Source organism: Strigops habroptila, chromosome 14 (assembly GCF_004027225.2).
Source record: "Strigops habroptila isolate Jane chromosome 14, bStrHab1.2.pri, whole genome shotgun sequence".
Taxonomy (NCBI): domain Eukaryota; kingdom Metazoa; phylum Chordata; class Aves; order Psittaciformes; family Psittacidae; genus Strigops; species Strigops habroptila.
Window position 1 is genome coordinate 2492938 of NC_044290.2, and position 13396 is coordinate 2506333.

The following is a 13396-nucleotide window of genomic DNA, read 5'->3' on the forward strand; positions in this document are numbered from 1 at the left end:
CTGGTTTATTTAACTTACCTGATGAGTAAGTTAAAACACATCTAACCTTAATTTTTCATTTAAAAAAAAAAAAAAAAGGGGGAAACTGATTCTAGAGGTTATTCACCTAGGGCAATATGTTACAGTAAATTTACTTAGAGCTCGTACAGATTACTTGTGTAGAGGAAGAAATGAAAAATAATGTTTGGCTTCTCAACAAGAATCTACTGTATCTGTTTGGAAGGAAGAGAACCAGGACTCTGACTTCTTCATATCGTTAGCCTTTGTGAAAAGCGCATTGGGAACTTACTTCATGTTATTTTTGGATCTTCTCTCAAGTGATCCCCGAGGAGATTTCTTGTTCAAATTGTGGTATTTAACTGGTTTTTTCCAACACATGTAACACATTCTTGCATCCTGTCACATTCCGTTAACCTCTGTGGGTGATCAAGTTCAATACAGTGGTAGATATCTCAGTACAACAGCCATGTTCTGGAGGAAAATTATAGTTCTGCACTGTTTGTAAGTGATTATGCAGAGGTTACTCAGGCAACCAGCCGCTGCCTTGGTAACCCATTGCTCTGCTTTAAACTTCTACTTCGAGGCTGTAATTAGTGAAATACTTTTTGCTCCCCATTGTGTTCCTGTATTGTTTTCCAAGAGGAAGAAATGCAGCCTGGAGTGGAGTGTGCATAGAGGCAGGCAATGGATAGGGGCTCCTTCATTATTTTACTTTTCCTTAAACCCTGCACAGAAACTCCTGTAGCATCATCTGAACTCTCCCCACTGTTCTCACTGTACCTGCTTTGGGAATTCCTAGATCTTTCTTTTGTTAACAGAATATGTTTTTAAACATATTGATTATTGCTATTAGTTTCAGAGAAGTTGTTCTTAGAAGTAGTAGTTATATTTCTTATTGATAATGGAACAAAACCAGTCGGTGCAGTGCGGAGCACACCAAGAGTATTCAAACACAAACATCCCAGCCTTCCAGACACTGAACATGTTCGTGACAGTCCTTCACAGCGCTGTTACACTGGAGGTGACAGGTGACAGCACTCTTGTGGCACTTGGAGCAAGTCCAGAGGAGGCCACAAGGATGATCAGGGGCTGGAGCACCTCTGGTATGAAGACAGGCTGAGAGAGTTGGGGCTGTTCAGCCTGGAGAAGAGAAGCTGCGTGGAGACCTCAGAGCAGCTTCAAGTGCCTGAAGGGGGCCTACAAGGATACTGGAGAGGGACTCTTCTTCAGAGACTGTAGCAATAGGACAAGGGGTGATGGGTTCAAACTGAAACAGGGGAAGTTCAGGTTAGATATAAGGAAGAAATTCTTTACTGTGAGGGTGGTGAGGTACTGGAATAGGCTGCCCAGAGAAGCTGTGGCTGCCCTGTCCCTGGCAGTGTTCAAGGCCAGATTGGATGGGGCTTGGAGCATCCTGGTCTAGCAGAAGGTCTCCACACCCAAGTCAGGAGTTGGAACTGGATGAGCCTTAAGGTCCCTTCCAACCCAAGCCATTTTATGATTCTATGAACATAAAATACTATTACACTACTAATGCCTCTAGATACTCTCATGGCATCTGTAGATATGCATGCTCACATGGAATCCTTCAAGAAGGCTGTCATGGAACTGAACCTTTTCTCCAGTTACCTCCTTATCCCCCACTGAGCTCCAGGAGGTGAGTTCTGCTGGAAGAGAAGGTGCACAGGTGTTGTACTATTGAAGTCATAATGGGCTGGCCTGGATATGATGGTGTGTTACCCCCATGCTGGAAATGGTGCTGATAGAGCAAAGGGAAAAAATAAGTACTTGTGAAATCATAATTGTTGAGGTAATGTTTCCGATAACTCAGCTGGTTTGTTTCTCCAGCATCTAATACTGTGATTAAACCCATGCCTCTGTCTTTCTGCCTAAGTCTACCATACTGCTACAGAGATGCATGATCTCTGTCCTATACTTCTTTTAGCAAACTTCCTAACTTCTTTTAGCAAACTTCTTGAGATTTCAAGTCCTCTGTCGCATCTCACCCATTCAGTGATGGGTGTCAGAGTTGTCTGTATACACTGGTGCTTTAAATTTCTTCATCTTAGGAAAGTAGTTAATATTTTTTTCATCTATTGCATAGATTTGAAAGTCTTGAAGTGAGATTTTCTAGCAAAAATGTAAAAAGAATATATATGGCCAGCTATAATACAACATTTAAAAGCCTGTATCATTCACATCTCTTGCAAGATGGAAATTCAAGCAAGATGATGATAGAGGAAAAATGACTGCCTTTGCTGAGAATCTACCTCTTTGATTTCCAGAACACAAAACTGGAGAAAGCAGTTGCCTTGTTTCCATTTTGAGTCTCTTGGTGATGTGTTTCCCGTCTTTATGAGGATCTCAGAATTTCCTGTCCCATTATAAACCATGGGAAATAAACTAATTTTGTTACTTTCTATTAGGCAGTAGAAATAGCAGTGAAATGCCCTCCTTTTTGGTGTGTCCCCAGCCCTGAGGACTTTAATGAGGGTTTTCACAGCAGTGCGTACTTATGTCACATGAGTCAGATTGCTGCTTCTTCCACTGAGGATGGCTGATTCATGTTGGGTTGTTTACCCAGGTTAATCCAGTTATTAATGAAGCAGTTCGAAGGGCACACAGACTGTTTAGCTACTTTGAACTCAGTTGGACACAGGCATCTCTATCAATCGTATTATATTGCATCTAGAGTTTACTGAAGCCACTCTGAATTTATCTGTTCTTCTTTTGTAGAGCACTGACAATGTTCCTGGCACAGCTATCAGTTTGTTCCTGTGCTCTTGAGAGAGCTTGTGTAACCATGCTGGACCACAGAGTTGTGAACAGGTCTTTATTAGCTGGCCTGGGGCCATCCTGATGAGACTGTCATCAAAACATTGTCCAGAATCTTCTAGTCCAGCCCTCCCAGTCGGAGCAAGGACTATCACCACGGTGGATCACAGCTACATCTTTGTCTAGCAGAGATTTCACAACCTCTCTGGTGAACCTGTACCAGTGCCCAGCTACCAATTTGGTGACTTTTTTCTTCAAATTACATTCAACCTGAACCTCCCAAAGCTCAGTTGTCTGTTGTGACATTGCCTGGCCCTGATACCCTTGAGTTTGACCTTCAGATAGCTGTAGGCCATATTAGATCACCGTGGTGCCAGTCTTCATCTGCCTGAACAAGCTCTGCTTTAGGCTTGTTTAACCTCTCTAGGATGTGTGCTGTAGGGCTTGGCTGTCTTTGTAGCCTCTCTTCATTAAAAGACTACACTAAGCTTGAATGAATTTTCCTTCTCCATTAAAATAGCATTGGAAAAAGGCCAAAAATACTTACTTTCAGGGACTATTTGATACCGCTCCAGTGTGGGCCATGTTAGGTGATTATGGACCCAACTCACCTGTGTTGACAGAGTCAAATATCCCCACAGGAGGAACAATAGGAGCATTTGGTTGCTTCTGGGGAGGTGAAATATCTGTATCCCTTCAGAGCACATTTCCTAGCACATTTCTGTGTATGAGAAGGCCAAAGAGCAATACGATACAAACCCTTATAAGAGCTGAGTATTACTGTCAAGTCCTGCTTGTAGGAGATAAGTCACATTGGTGGTCTTGATGGATCTCTGCTGAGTTCATTTCAGTGGTTTCTTGTTACCACTTAAAAAGAGTTTCAGCTGAATATTCAGGCTTCTCTTTAGGCTCGCACATAATTGACAGAAATAAATAAAACATGTCCTTATTGGATCTCTTTTCACTGCACAAGAAACACAGACATGCCCCTGTGCACCTAATGGCAACTTCTTCACCTTATGGCCGTCAGCGCTAGCAGCTTCAGTTTGTGTAACTTAGGGGGTTTTTAAGCAAGTTGCATCAGTTAGGCCAGAATCAGAGCACCTCAAGTAGTGCTCTGGACATTGCCTGAAGTTTGAGCTTATGTGGGAAGAGAGAACAGGGAGAGAGGAAGACAAGATTTCTGTCCTTTTGCTCCCTTCAGCCAGACTCTTCTCAGTGGTACCAGGCGATAGGACACGTGGCAACGGGTATAAACTAAACTACCAGAAGTTCCACCTGAACATGAGGAAGAGCTCCTTTTACTGTTAAGAGTGACTGAGCACTAGGATAGGTTGCCCAGAAAGGTTGTGGAGTCTCCTTCCCTGGAGATGTTCAGGAGCTGTCTGCAGACAAACCTGGACAGTGTGCTCTGGGTGACCCTACCTGAGCAGGGAGGTTGAGCTAAATGACCTCTGGTGGTCCCTTCCAGCCTCAACTATTTTGTGATGTTGCGATATTCCAGTAATGGAGCTGCCCTGTGAAGGGCTAATTTTGCAATAGCTTCACTCACAGTTCTCTTGGGGAAGAGAAGTGTTTATGTATGACATTGCCTTTGGCTGCAGTGTGTCTATTGCTTCCTCTTTGTCCTGAGCTCTGCTCAGCAAAAGAGCTGGGAATTACTGCCTAGCTCCTCATTATTGCCTTTTCTTCTTTTTATTTCATTACCAGCTTCAGAGTGAGGTAGAGAAGCCACTGCTCAACTTCAGAGAGAATTTTAAGAAAGACATGAAGAAGTGTGACCACCACATTGCAGACTTACGGAAGCAGCTGGCCAGCCGCTACGCAGCAGTTGAAAAGGTGGGAGCAGAGAACAAACTGGGGAATTGGAGATACTGCTGGATGGGACAGAAAAGCAGGTGCCCCATGAAAAGTTTCTGTTCTGCCATGAAGAACCACAAAGGTTTTGATTTTGCTGGCCCCCAGAGATCATTTGCTGCTTAGCTGGGAAACTGGGGGCTACAGGCAGGGCTAACGCATTACTGCTGAGCTGTCTTTTTGTTTCATCCTCCTCTTCCCAATTTGGGACAATATATTTCTAATGCATTTGATGAAAATGCTCCTTGTTCATGTGCATCCAGAAGTCACATCTGTTGCCCTCAAAATTTAAACAGATGTTGACTTAGAATAGCAGCAGGGTCAGACCAAAGGTGTGCATGGCTCAGTATCATCCAGCAGTGGTGAAAAGCAGATGATTAAGGGAGGCAGGTCAAACCTGTCACAAAGCCTTTCCCAGTTCCTGTTTTCTGTACTTCACGGTAAACAACCTCACCTGAAAAACCCAAACAGCAGCAGCACCCTCAGATCAGGGGCTATTTTAACATGACCATCCAGCTGAGGTTGAGATTTATACCCACAGGTATAAATCCACAGGTATAAATCTTATAAACCTAGGGGAGTTATACCACAAAAAGTGCTCTTAACAGCAGCTGTCAGGAAATGGAATACCCATGCTTCAGCTGCCAAGACACTTGTGCCAAATGGTATCCTCATGTGATTTGCTCTTGGGTGTAAGCTGGAAAGGAAAATACTATGTTCAGTCAATCCAGAAGGTTGTTTGGGCTTTCATTAAGAATCAGAGTGCACCTGAACAAGTTTGCCTGGGGACAGAACTGTTGCAGGATACACACTGTATGTATGCAGGGAAGGCATTTTTCTGCAAAACACTAAGTTCTTCACAGCCATATCCACAAAGAAATACAGTCCTCAGTAGGAGTGTTGAAAAGAATGAATTAGGATAACCTTGAGAAGAAAGAATAAAAAAAGATAAAAGCTATATGATCAGAGGGCTGGAGCAGCGCTGCTCTGGGGACAGGCTGAGAGAGCTGGGCTTGTTCAGCCTGGAGAAGAAAAGGCTGCTTAAGGGGAGACCTTAGAGCAACTCCCAGTGCCTAAAGGGGCCACTAGAAACTTGGAGAGGGGCTTTTGGCAAGGGCCTGGTACAGATGGGACAAGTGGGAATGGCTTTAATCTGCCAGAGGGGAAATTGAGATGAGATCTTACACAGAAGTTTGACCTCAGAGCAGCTTCCAGTGTCTGAAGGATGCTGGAGAGGGACTCTTCATCAGGGGCTGTAGCGATACGACAAGGGGTGATGGGTTCGAACTGAAACAGAGGAAGTTCAGGTTAGATCTAAGGCAGAAGCTCTTCCCTGTGAAGGTGGTGAAGCGCTAGCACAGGTTTCCCAGAGAAGCTGTGGCTGCCCCGTCCCTGGCAGTGTTCAAGGCCAGGTTGGACACAGGGGCTTGGAGCAACCTGCTCTAGTGGAAGGTGTCCCTTCCCATGGCAGGGGGTTGGAACTGGATAAGCTTTAAGGTCCTTTCCAACCCAGACTATTCTAGGATTCTTTGCAGTGTGCCTCACCACAGCTTCTCACCAGATTGCTTTCCTGCAGCTCCCTCTTGCGACCTGCCGAGCCAAGCAGAGAGTCTTTAAAACTGCAAACTGAAAAGATTCAAGTAATGCCTCAAGAGCGCAACTTGCAGGCTCGTGTGAAAACTGCAAGGTGCGAACAAAATACAATCATCCAAATTCATTTTAAACACTACAACTGGATAAAGAACAAATGTGGCCTCTTTTACAAGAAGTCTGTAAAAAACAAGCTATTTTATGCACTTATGTCACCCCAGCAAACAGCCAGCATGCAGATGCGGAAATGATGTTTATTTGTTAAGACACTTCAGTAATTTGGCTGTAGAAGTTCAGTAATGATCCTGATAAATCAGGTTTTAAATTCCTGAAGAACTTTAAAGTAATCTAAATAATCAGTTGTAACCAGGTCTCAGATTCATGATTTCTGCAGTACTAACTGCTGGCGTAATGAACCTGAAGTAGCTTCTCTGAAATAAGCCTCAAAGTTCGTATTGTTAGAGTTTCTAATAAATGTATATTGAATACACAAGGTACTTAAAAGTTAATTTTGTGAGATACTTGAATTTCTTTCAACAATTTAGATCTTAAGAAGAACAAATGTGGGGTGTTGGTGATGCTGGTTAAGACATTGAGAAGAAGCTCCAGTTCCACTTCCTTTCAGAAATAGTTACTAAGATAAAAAAGTTACTAAGAAACATGAAAGTCTGGTGATGCCTTTTGTACTCTGCCTTTTTAAGAACCTGTGAAGAGTTCAGATGCTCTTGTGATTTGTTGGTGACGACTTCTATATGGTGGTAGGACACATCTTTGATCACCATGTGGTGTCCTAAGAGCTTGAATCCCAATTAGGACCCAGTTTGTTGCAGAGCTCCTGACATCTTAGTGGTAGATACTTGTGTGAAGGAGTCATAGATGGCTGAAAGACGCTGGCAGTTCTTTTGCTCTAAAACATGTGGGTCTTCTTTGCTTATTCCAAGGCCCGGAAAGCCTTGACAGAGAGACAGAAGGATCTGGAAATGAAAACACAGCAGCTAGAGGTGAAGCTCAGCAACAAGACAGAAGAGGAAATTAAGAAGGCAAGGCGGAAGTCCACTCAAGCGGGTGAGTACCTGTGTCCATCAGTGGTGGGAGGTGAGCACAGCCCTGTGGAAGGCAGGAACAAGATGGGATGCAACTGCCCATCCACCCATGTGTTTCTTGGGTTTTAATATAGTAGCTACAAAGTCCAAGTGAATCACGCTATGAGTCTGTTTGGTGTAAAATCCTCTGAAGAAACGAGCTTAGTTTTCCAAGTGAGACATCACAAAATGATGATTTTGGTAATTGGGGTGAGAACAGTTGAGGTTGAATTGTCCTTTTGTTTTATCCTTTGAAAGTGTGCTGGGATAACTGAATGCTTGTGAAACTTTCACAGTCAGGTTCAAAGCAGCTCAGCTGAGAATGTTTTTTCCTTAAATCGTAGTTCCTTCCTTGGTTCCTTCCTAAATCCCAGTTACCCACAGCTCTGTTGGTGCCTATTATGCTTCCTATGACTGTCTTTTTCTTTGAAAGTGAACTTGTTGTCTTTTTTCCACTGCTACTCAATGATTAAAATGATTTCTGTTTTACTTAATGTGACCTATGCATGTTTTGCAGAGGCTTAAACCAATTCTACAGGATCCATCAGGAACTGTCTTCCTTGAGATCTGCGAAACTGATACATGCTAGCTGCTGAAAATCTATTTTAACTAGGGCTTTCATGTTTCATCCCTTCATAGGTCCATTCCTTGGCAGAATGGTCCTTCATAGTTGTGAGGCTTTTAAAACTTCAGGATAGCTGGTCTGAGTTTTGAGGAGACTAGGAAGAGCCATTTACAGTGTGCCCATGTATATAGACAACCATTTGAGGAGAAACAAAAGTTACATGTTGAACAAGTAAAGGAGAGCTGAAGATCATATGGGAGTAACCCAGAGTTTAGTGTGAGTCTCCCCATCACTCTCCCCCACTTAGAATCATAGAATCATAGAATAGTAAGGGTTGGAAAGGACCTTAAGATCATCTAGTTCCAACCCCCCTGCCATGGGCAGGGACACCTTGCCCTAAACCACGTGGTCCAAGGCTCTGTCCAACCTGGCCTTGAACACCGCCAGGGATGGAGCATCCACAACCTCCCTGGGCAACCCATTCCAGTGCTTCACCACTCTCACTGTAAAGAACTTCTTCCTTATATTTAATCTAAACTTCCCCTGTTTAAGTTTGAACCCATTACCCCTTGTCCTACCACTACAGTCCCTAAGGAAGAGTCCCTCCCCAGCATCCTTGTAGACCCCCTTCAGATACTGGAAGGCTGCTACGAGGTCTCCACGCAGCCTTCTCTTCTCCAGGCTGAAGAACCCCAACTCTCTCAGCCTGTCTGCATACGGGAGGTGCTCCAGCCCTCTTATCATCCTCGTGGCCCTCCTCTGCACTCGCTCCAGCAGCTTCATGTCCTTTTTATGTTGAGGACACCAGAACTGTATGCAGGACTCCAAGTGAGGTCTCATGAGAGCAGAGTAGAGGGGCAGGATCACCTCCTTTGACCTGCTGGTCACGCTTCTTTTGATGCAGCCCAGGATACGGTTGGCTTTCTGGGCTGCAAGCGCACACTGCCAGCTCATGTTAAGCTTCTCATCAACCAACACCCCCAAGTCCTTTTCTGCAGGGCTGCTCTGAATCTCTTCTCCGCCCAACCTGTAGCAGTGCCTGGGATTGCCCCGACTCAAGTGTAGGACCTTACACTTGGCTTGGTTAAACTTCATAAGGTTGGCATTGGCCCACCTCACAAGCATGTCAAGGTCCCTCTGGATGGCATCCCTTCCCTCCAGCGTATCAACCAAACCACACGGCTTGGTGTCGTCGGCAAACTTGCTGAGGGCGCACTCCATCCCACTGTCCATGTCGCTGACAAAGATGTTGAACAGGACCGGTCCCAACACCGATCCCTGAGGGACACCACTCGTTACAGGTTTCCAACTGGACATCGAGCCATTTACCACAACTCTTTGCATGTGGCCGTCGAGCCAGTTTTTTATCCACCAAGTGGTCCATCTATCAAACTGATGTCTCTCCAATTTAGAGACAAGGATGTCATGCGGGACAGTGTCGAACGCTTTGCACAAGTCCAGGTAGATGACATCAACTGCTCTGCCGCTGTCCATCAGTTCCGTGGCTCCATCATAGAAGGCCACCAAATTGGTCAGGCAGGATTTCCCCTTAGTGAAGCCATGTTGGCTGTCACCAACCACCTGATTGTTGTTCATGTGCCTTAGCATGTTTTCCAGGAGAAACTGTTCCAAGATTTTGCCAGGTACAGAGGCGAGGCTGACTGGTCTGTAGTTTCCCGGGTCTTCCACCTTCCCCTTCTTGAAAATGGGGGTTATATTACCCTTCTTCCAGTCATCGGGAACTTCACCTGACTGCCAGGATTTTTCAAATATGATGACACTTTGTGCCACTGTTATGGTGCATGGCAGGGGAGGACTTGTCCCATCCCAGCAGCCAAGCCAGGGTGCTTGTGATGTGCACAGGAGCAGTATGCAGTGATCTAGCTTTGAAATGAGGCCTGCTGCAAGTGGATGATAGGACCAGAGAGCTCTAGACCAGAGCCCTTCTACGATCCCACCAGTTACTGATTCGTTGCTTTCTGCTCTCATGCCTTTCTACTGCTACTGTTCATGTTTTTAATGACTTCATGTTCCTGAATGTACAGTGGCTCAGATTCACAGAAGTGGGTGGAGGATAACCCCAAGTCACATAGCTCCTGAGGAGCCTCCTGGACTTGTCATGTCAAACTAAGCATCTCCTGTCTGGGAGGATAAGCTTTTAGCTGAGCTTTGTAGAGTTTGGTTGCCACCCCAACTTCCAAGGCCATGAGGGACTTCCAGATGCATTTACCTCTTTGACACTTGTTTGGTCTATGGAGTCCTGTTCTTAAAGCTTGGTTTGTCCCTGGTTTAAGTGTAAAGACCTTTTACACCTGAAAGAACAGGATGAATTTGAGCCCCGGACTTAGGCATGGAACCATTAGGGAAAGCGTAACTGAACCTTGTTTGAAGAAGAAAGAGAATTTCCTCTCCAGAAAGCAATAATCTCAAAGCCATGCCTTCCAGGTTGTCCACCCACCTTTCCCTCTCTGTCAGAGCAGAGTCCTGCAACAAAGAAAAAACATGAAATCATTGCAGCTTACTGTGTTCCTGCCGTGAGCACAGGAGGGGGCCAGAGCATCTCCAGAAGCTGGAGACTGCAACTTGGCTGAGGTTGCAAATCAGCATCCCTTGATCTCGGACAGCTTGAGCATGATGCTTTGCTCCTATTTTAAACAGACATGTCTTAGAATGCAGGCTCACTTACAGAGTGGTATCCTCATTATTATTGACTCCCCATTTTAATGATTTTTCAGATGCAACTTTCTATAACTCTGTTTAACTGAAGTAACATGTTTTCACCGTTCTGGGCATTTTGTAAACTATTACTTAATGTTCATATTTTTCTTTTAAAATCTTGTCTTTCCTCCTCATTCTTTCTCACCCCAATCACCTAACAATGCATTGTGGTGAAATTTTGTTGCACATAACAAATACCATGTAACAGAACTGCCTTCAGCTCCACCAGGACTGACCTTCCAACCTCCTGAGTCTGTCTGCAAAGCCTGAGCTGTACTTAAATTCTGAGCTCCATAACACTGGCTACAGAAGACTAATGTGTTGCTATCTTGAACTTTCCAGGGGATGACTTAATGCGCTGCGTGGATCTTTACAATCAAGCCCAGTCCAAGTGGTTTGAGGAAATGGTGACCACCACTCTGGTATGTAACTTACATGTGTAATATTGCAGAATTGTAATAGCCTGCAACATTCATCACAGTTACAGTGCAAAGCAGTGGGGAAACTTGGGTGAGAAATCTCTCATTGTATTTCCTGTTCTCAGTTCTAAGAAAAACTTCTATCATTAGGGGAAGGAAGAAATAATTGTTTCTTTGCAGAAGGCATTAAACCTGTTCAGGGCTTCTTAGGGGCCAGAACACTGCAGTTATCCCCAGGAAGGATGAAGTAATGCACAAGGAAGACACGGAAAAACATGATAAATCACTGAATCCATTTATACACAAATGAATTTTTGTATTCCATGATTTTCCAATTTCTTCTCTTGCCAGCTCAGCAGAGGCAAGCTTTAATTGCCTATTGTTCTATCTCTCTGAAGATAGCACAGCTCACAGTGTTCATCCTAAGGGCATATACCTTTGGGGTTAGTCACCAAGATGCCAAGATAACAGCTTTGATGTGCTGTATACCTTGAAATACCTGTATTTGGCTATAGGGCTCCTCCCTCATGTTATTCCTTACAGCCCTTCTAGATAAGAGCTGATTGCTTTCAAAAGCAGGAAATAAAAATATCTTTTGCATGTATTTTTGTCATTGGCCAAACACAAAACTGTAAACTCCTCCTAAAAAGAAGAGGATAATAAATTGCTCAGCGTTCAGAAGTGTGTCAGTGCAATATTTAAACTGTGGTAAATAAATGAAGGCAGATGGGTGAGTGGAAAACCAGGAGGAGGATATCTTCCCAAAAACAGAAAAGGAGAGAAAAAGTTGGCTGTTCCTATACATACAGGATCTCATTCTCCTCTCACCTTCATTGGTGGTTTCTCACTGATGCAAATGACACTGACCATCAGTGCCACTGAGTCCAGATATGGCCAGGTATATGTTAGCTGCATATTTGCTCCTGGAGAAGTATGACCCAGAAGTGCACTAGTAGATGGCTTTAGAGGAATTTGCTCTTTATGTGGGAGAGCAACTGGGATGTGTTGAGCTCTACCCAGAGACGGGCAAATGAGTTGAAAGTTTATGGGTGAGAATTAAGGGACAGGTTAATATGGGTGACACTGTTGTGGGTGTTTCACAGAATACCAGAATCGTTGGGGTTGGAAGGGCCCTCTGGACATCATCCAGTCCAACCCCCTGTCAAGGCAGGGCCACCCAGAGCAGGTCACACAGGAACACGTCCAGGCGGGTTTGGAATGTCTCCAGAGGGAGACTCCACAACCTCCCTGGGCAGCCTGTTCCAGTGCTCTGCCACTCTTAATTGAAAGTTCTTCCTCATGTTGAGGTGAAACTTGTTGTATTTTAGTTTATGGCCATTGTTCATCATCCTGTCACTGGGCACCACTGAAGAGTCTGGCCCCATCCTTCTGGCACCCACCTTTGAGATACTGATCTGCATTGATGAGACTCCCTCTCAGTCTGCTCTTCTCTAGACTAAACAGGCCCAGTTCCTGCAGTCTCTCCTCATAAGAGAGATGCTCCAGACCCCGATCATCCTTGTGGCCTCTGCTGGACCCTCTCCAGTAGCTCCTTGTCTGTCATGTGCTGAGGAGCCCGGAACTGAACACAGTAAAATGTGATATACAAATGATTTGAGCCATGATATTTGACATGATTTTCTAGAGAAGGTCTTCTGTATTTCCACCAGATGGATGCACCATCCCTGGGGACATTCAAGGCCAGGCTGGATGTGGTTCTGGGCCACCTGGTCTAGTTGAAGATGTCCCTGCTCATTGCAGGGGGATTGGACTAGATGACCTTTAAGGGTCCCTTCTAACTCAAACTGTTCTGTGATTCTATGATTCTATAAGCTCCTTTGCTCTTCTTCCTCCCCAGGCAGGTAGTTGACCACCTGAGGTTTTTGTGCTGTAAGGAAGAATCTGTTTCCAAAAAGATGTTTAACAATTTGCAGATAGCACAGGGAAGGCAATGGAGTGTTTTGCCTACTTGTGTATGCTCACGTTGCTCTCCACCTTGGTGCCCAGTAAGTGAACACCAGAAATGCCCTCTGAAGGCAGTTTTAAAAGATTTGGGCCCACTGTTGTGCCTGTGAATACAGAGCTTTCTAGTGGTGCAGCAAAGTCCAACACACTATATGTTTTTAAAGGCAGACTTCCATAGGGTGCTGCTTCCACTGCTGCCACTCAGATGGACAAGGAGGGACTTAATGCAGATTTGGGGGTATAATATCAGAATCCAGGAGAAGAGGGAGGCAGAAAAAATCTGGAGGAAAGTTAGAAATCATCTGCATTTTCAACTGAATCACTGCTGGGGTCTGCTTACTGCCAGCTGAGTGAGGTGGAGACTTGTGCCAGCTCATCATGTGGTGGAAAGAAAACAGCTTTTACAAATGTCTGGTTAGACCAAG

At 44.7% G+C, this 13396-nt stretch overlaps 1 protein-coding gene across 4 annotated transcripts in view; it reads left to right on the forward strand.

Moving 5' to 3' along the window:
• GAS7 (growth arrest specific 7) overlaps positions 1–13396 on the forward strand; it is a 99064-nt gene that overhangs the window by 78533 nt on the left and 7135 nt on the right. For all 4 annotated transcript variants that reach the window (XM_030505857.1, XM_030505858.1, XM_030505859.1 and 1 more), the window contains exons 10-12: positions 4486–4614; positions 7164–7287; positions 10930–11009. In XM_030505857.1, the coding sequence (XP_030361717.1) occupies positions 4486–4614; positions 7164–7287; positions 10930–11009 (333 nt within the window). The remainder of the gene's footprint in view (positions 1–4485; positions 4615–7163; positions 7288–10929; positions 11010–13396) is intronic.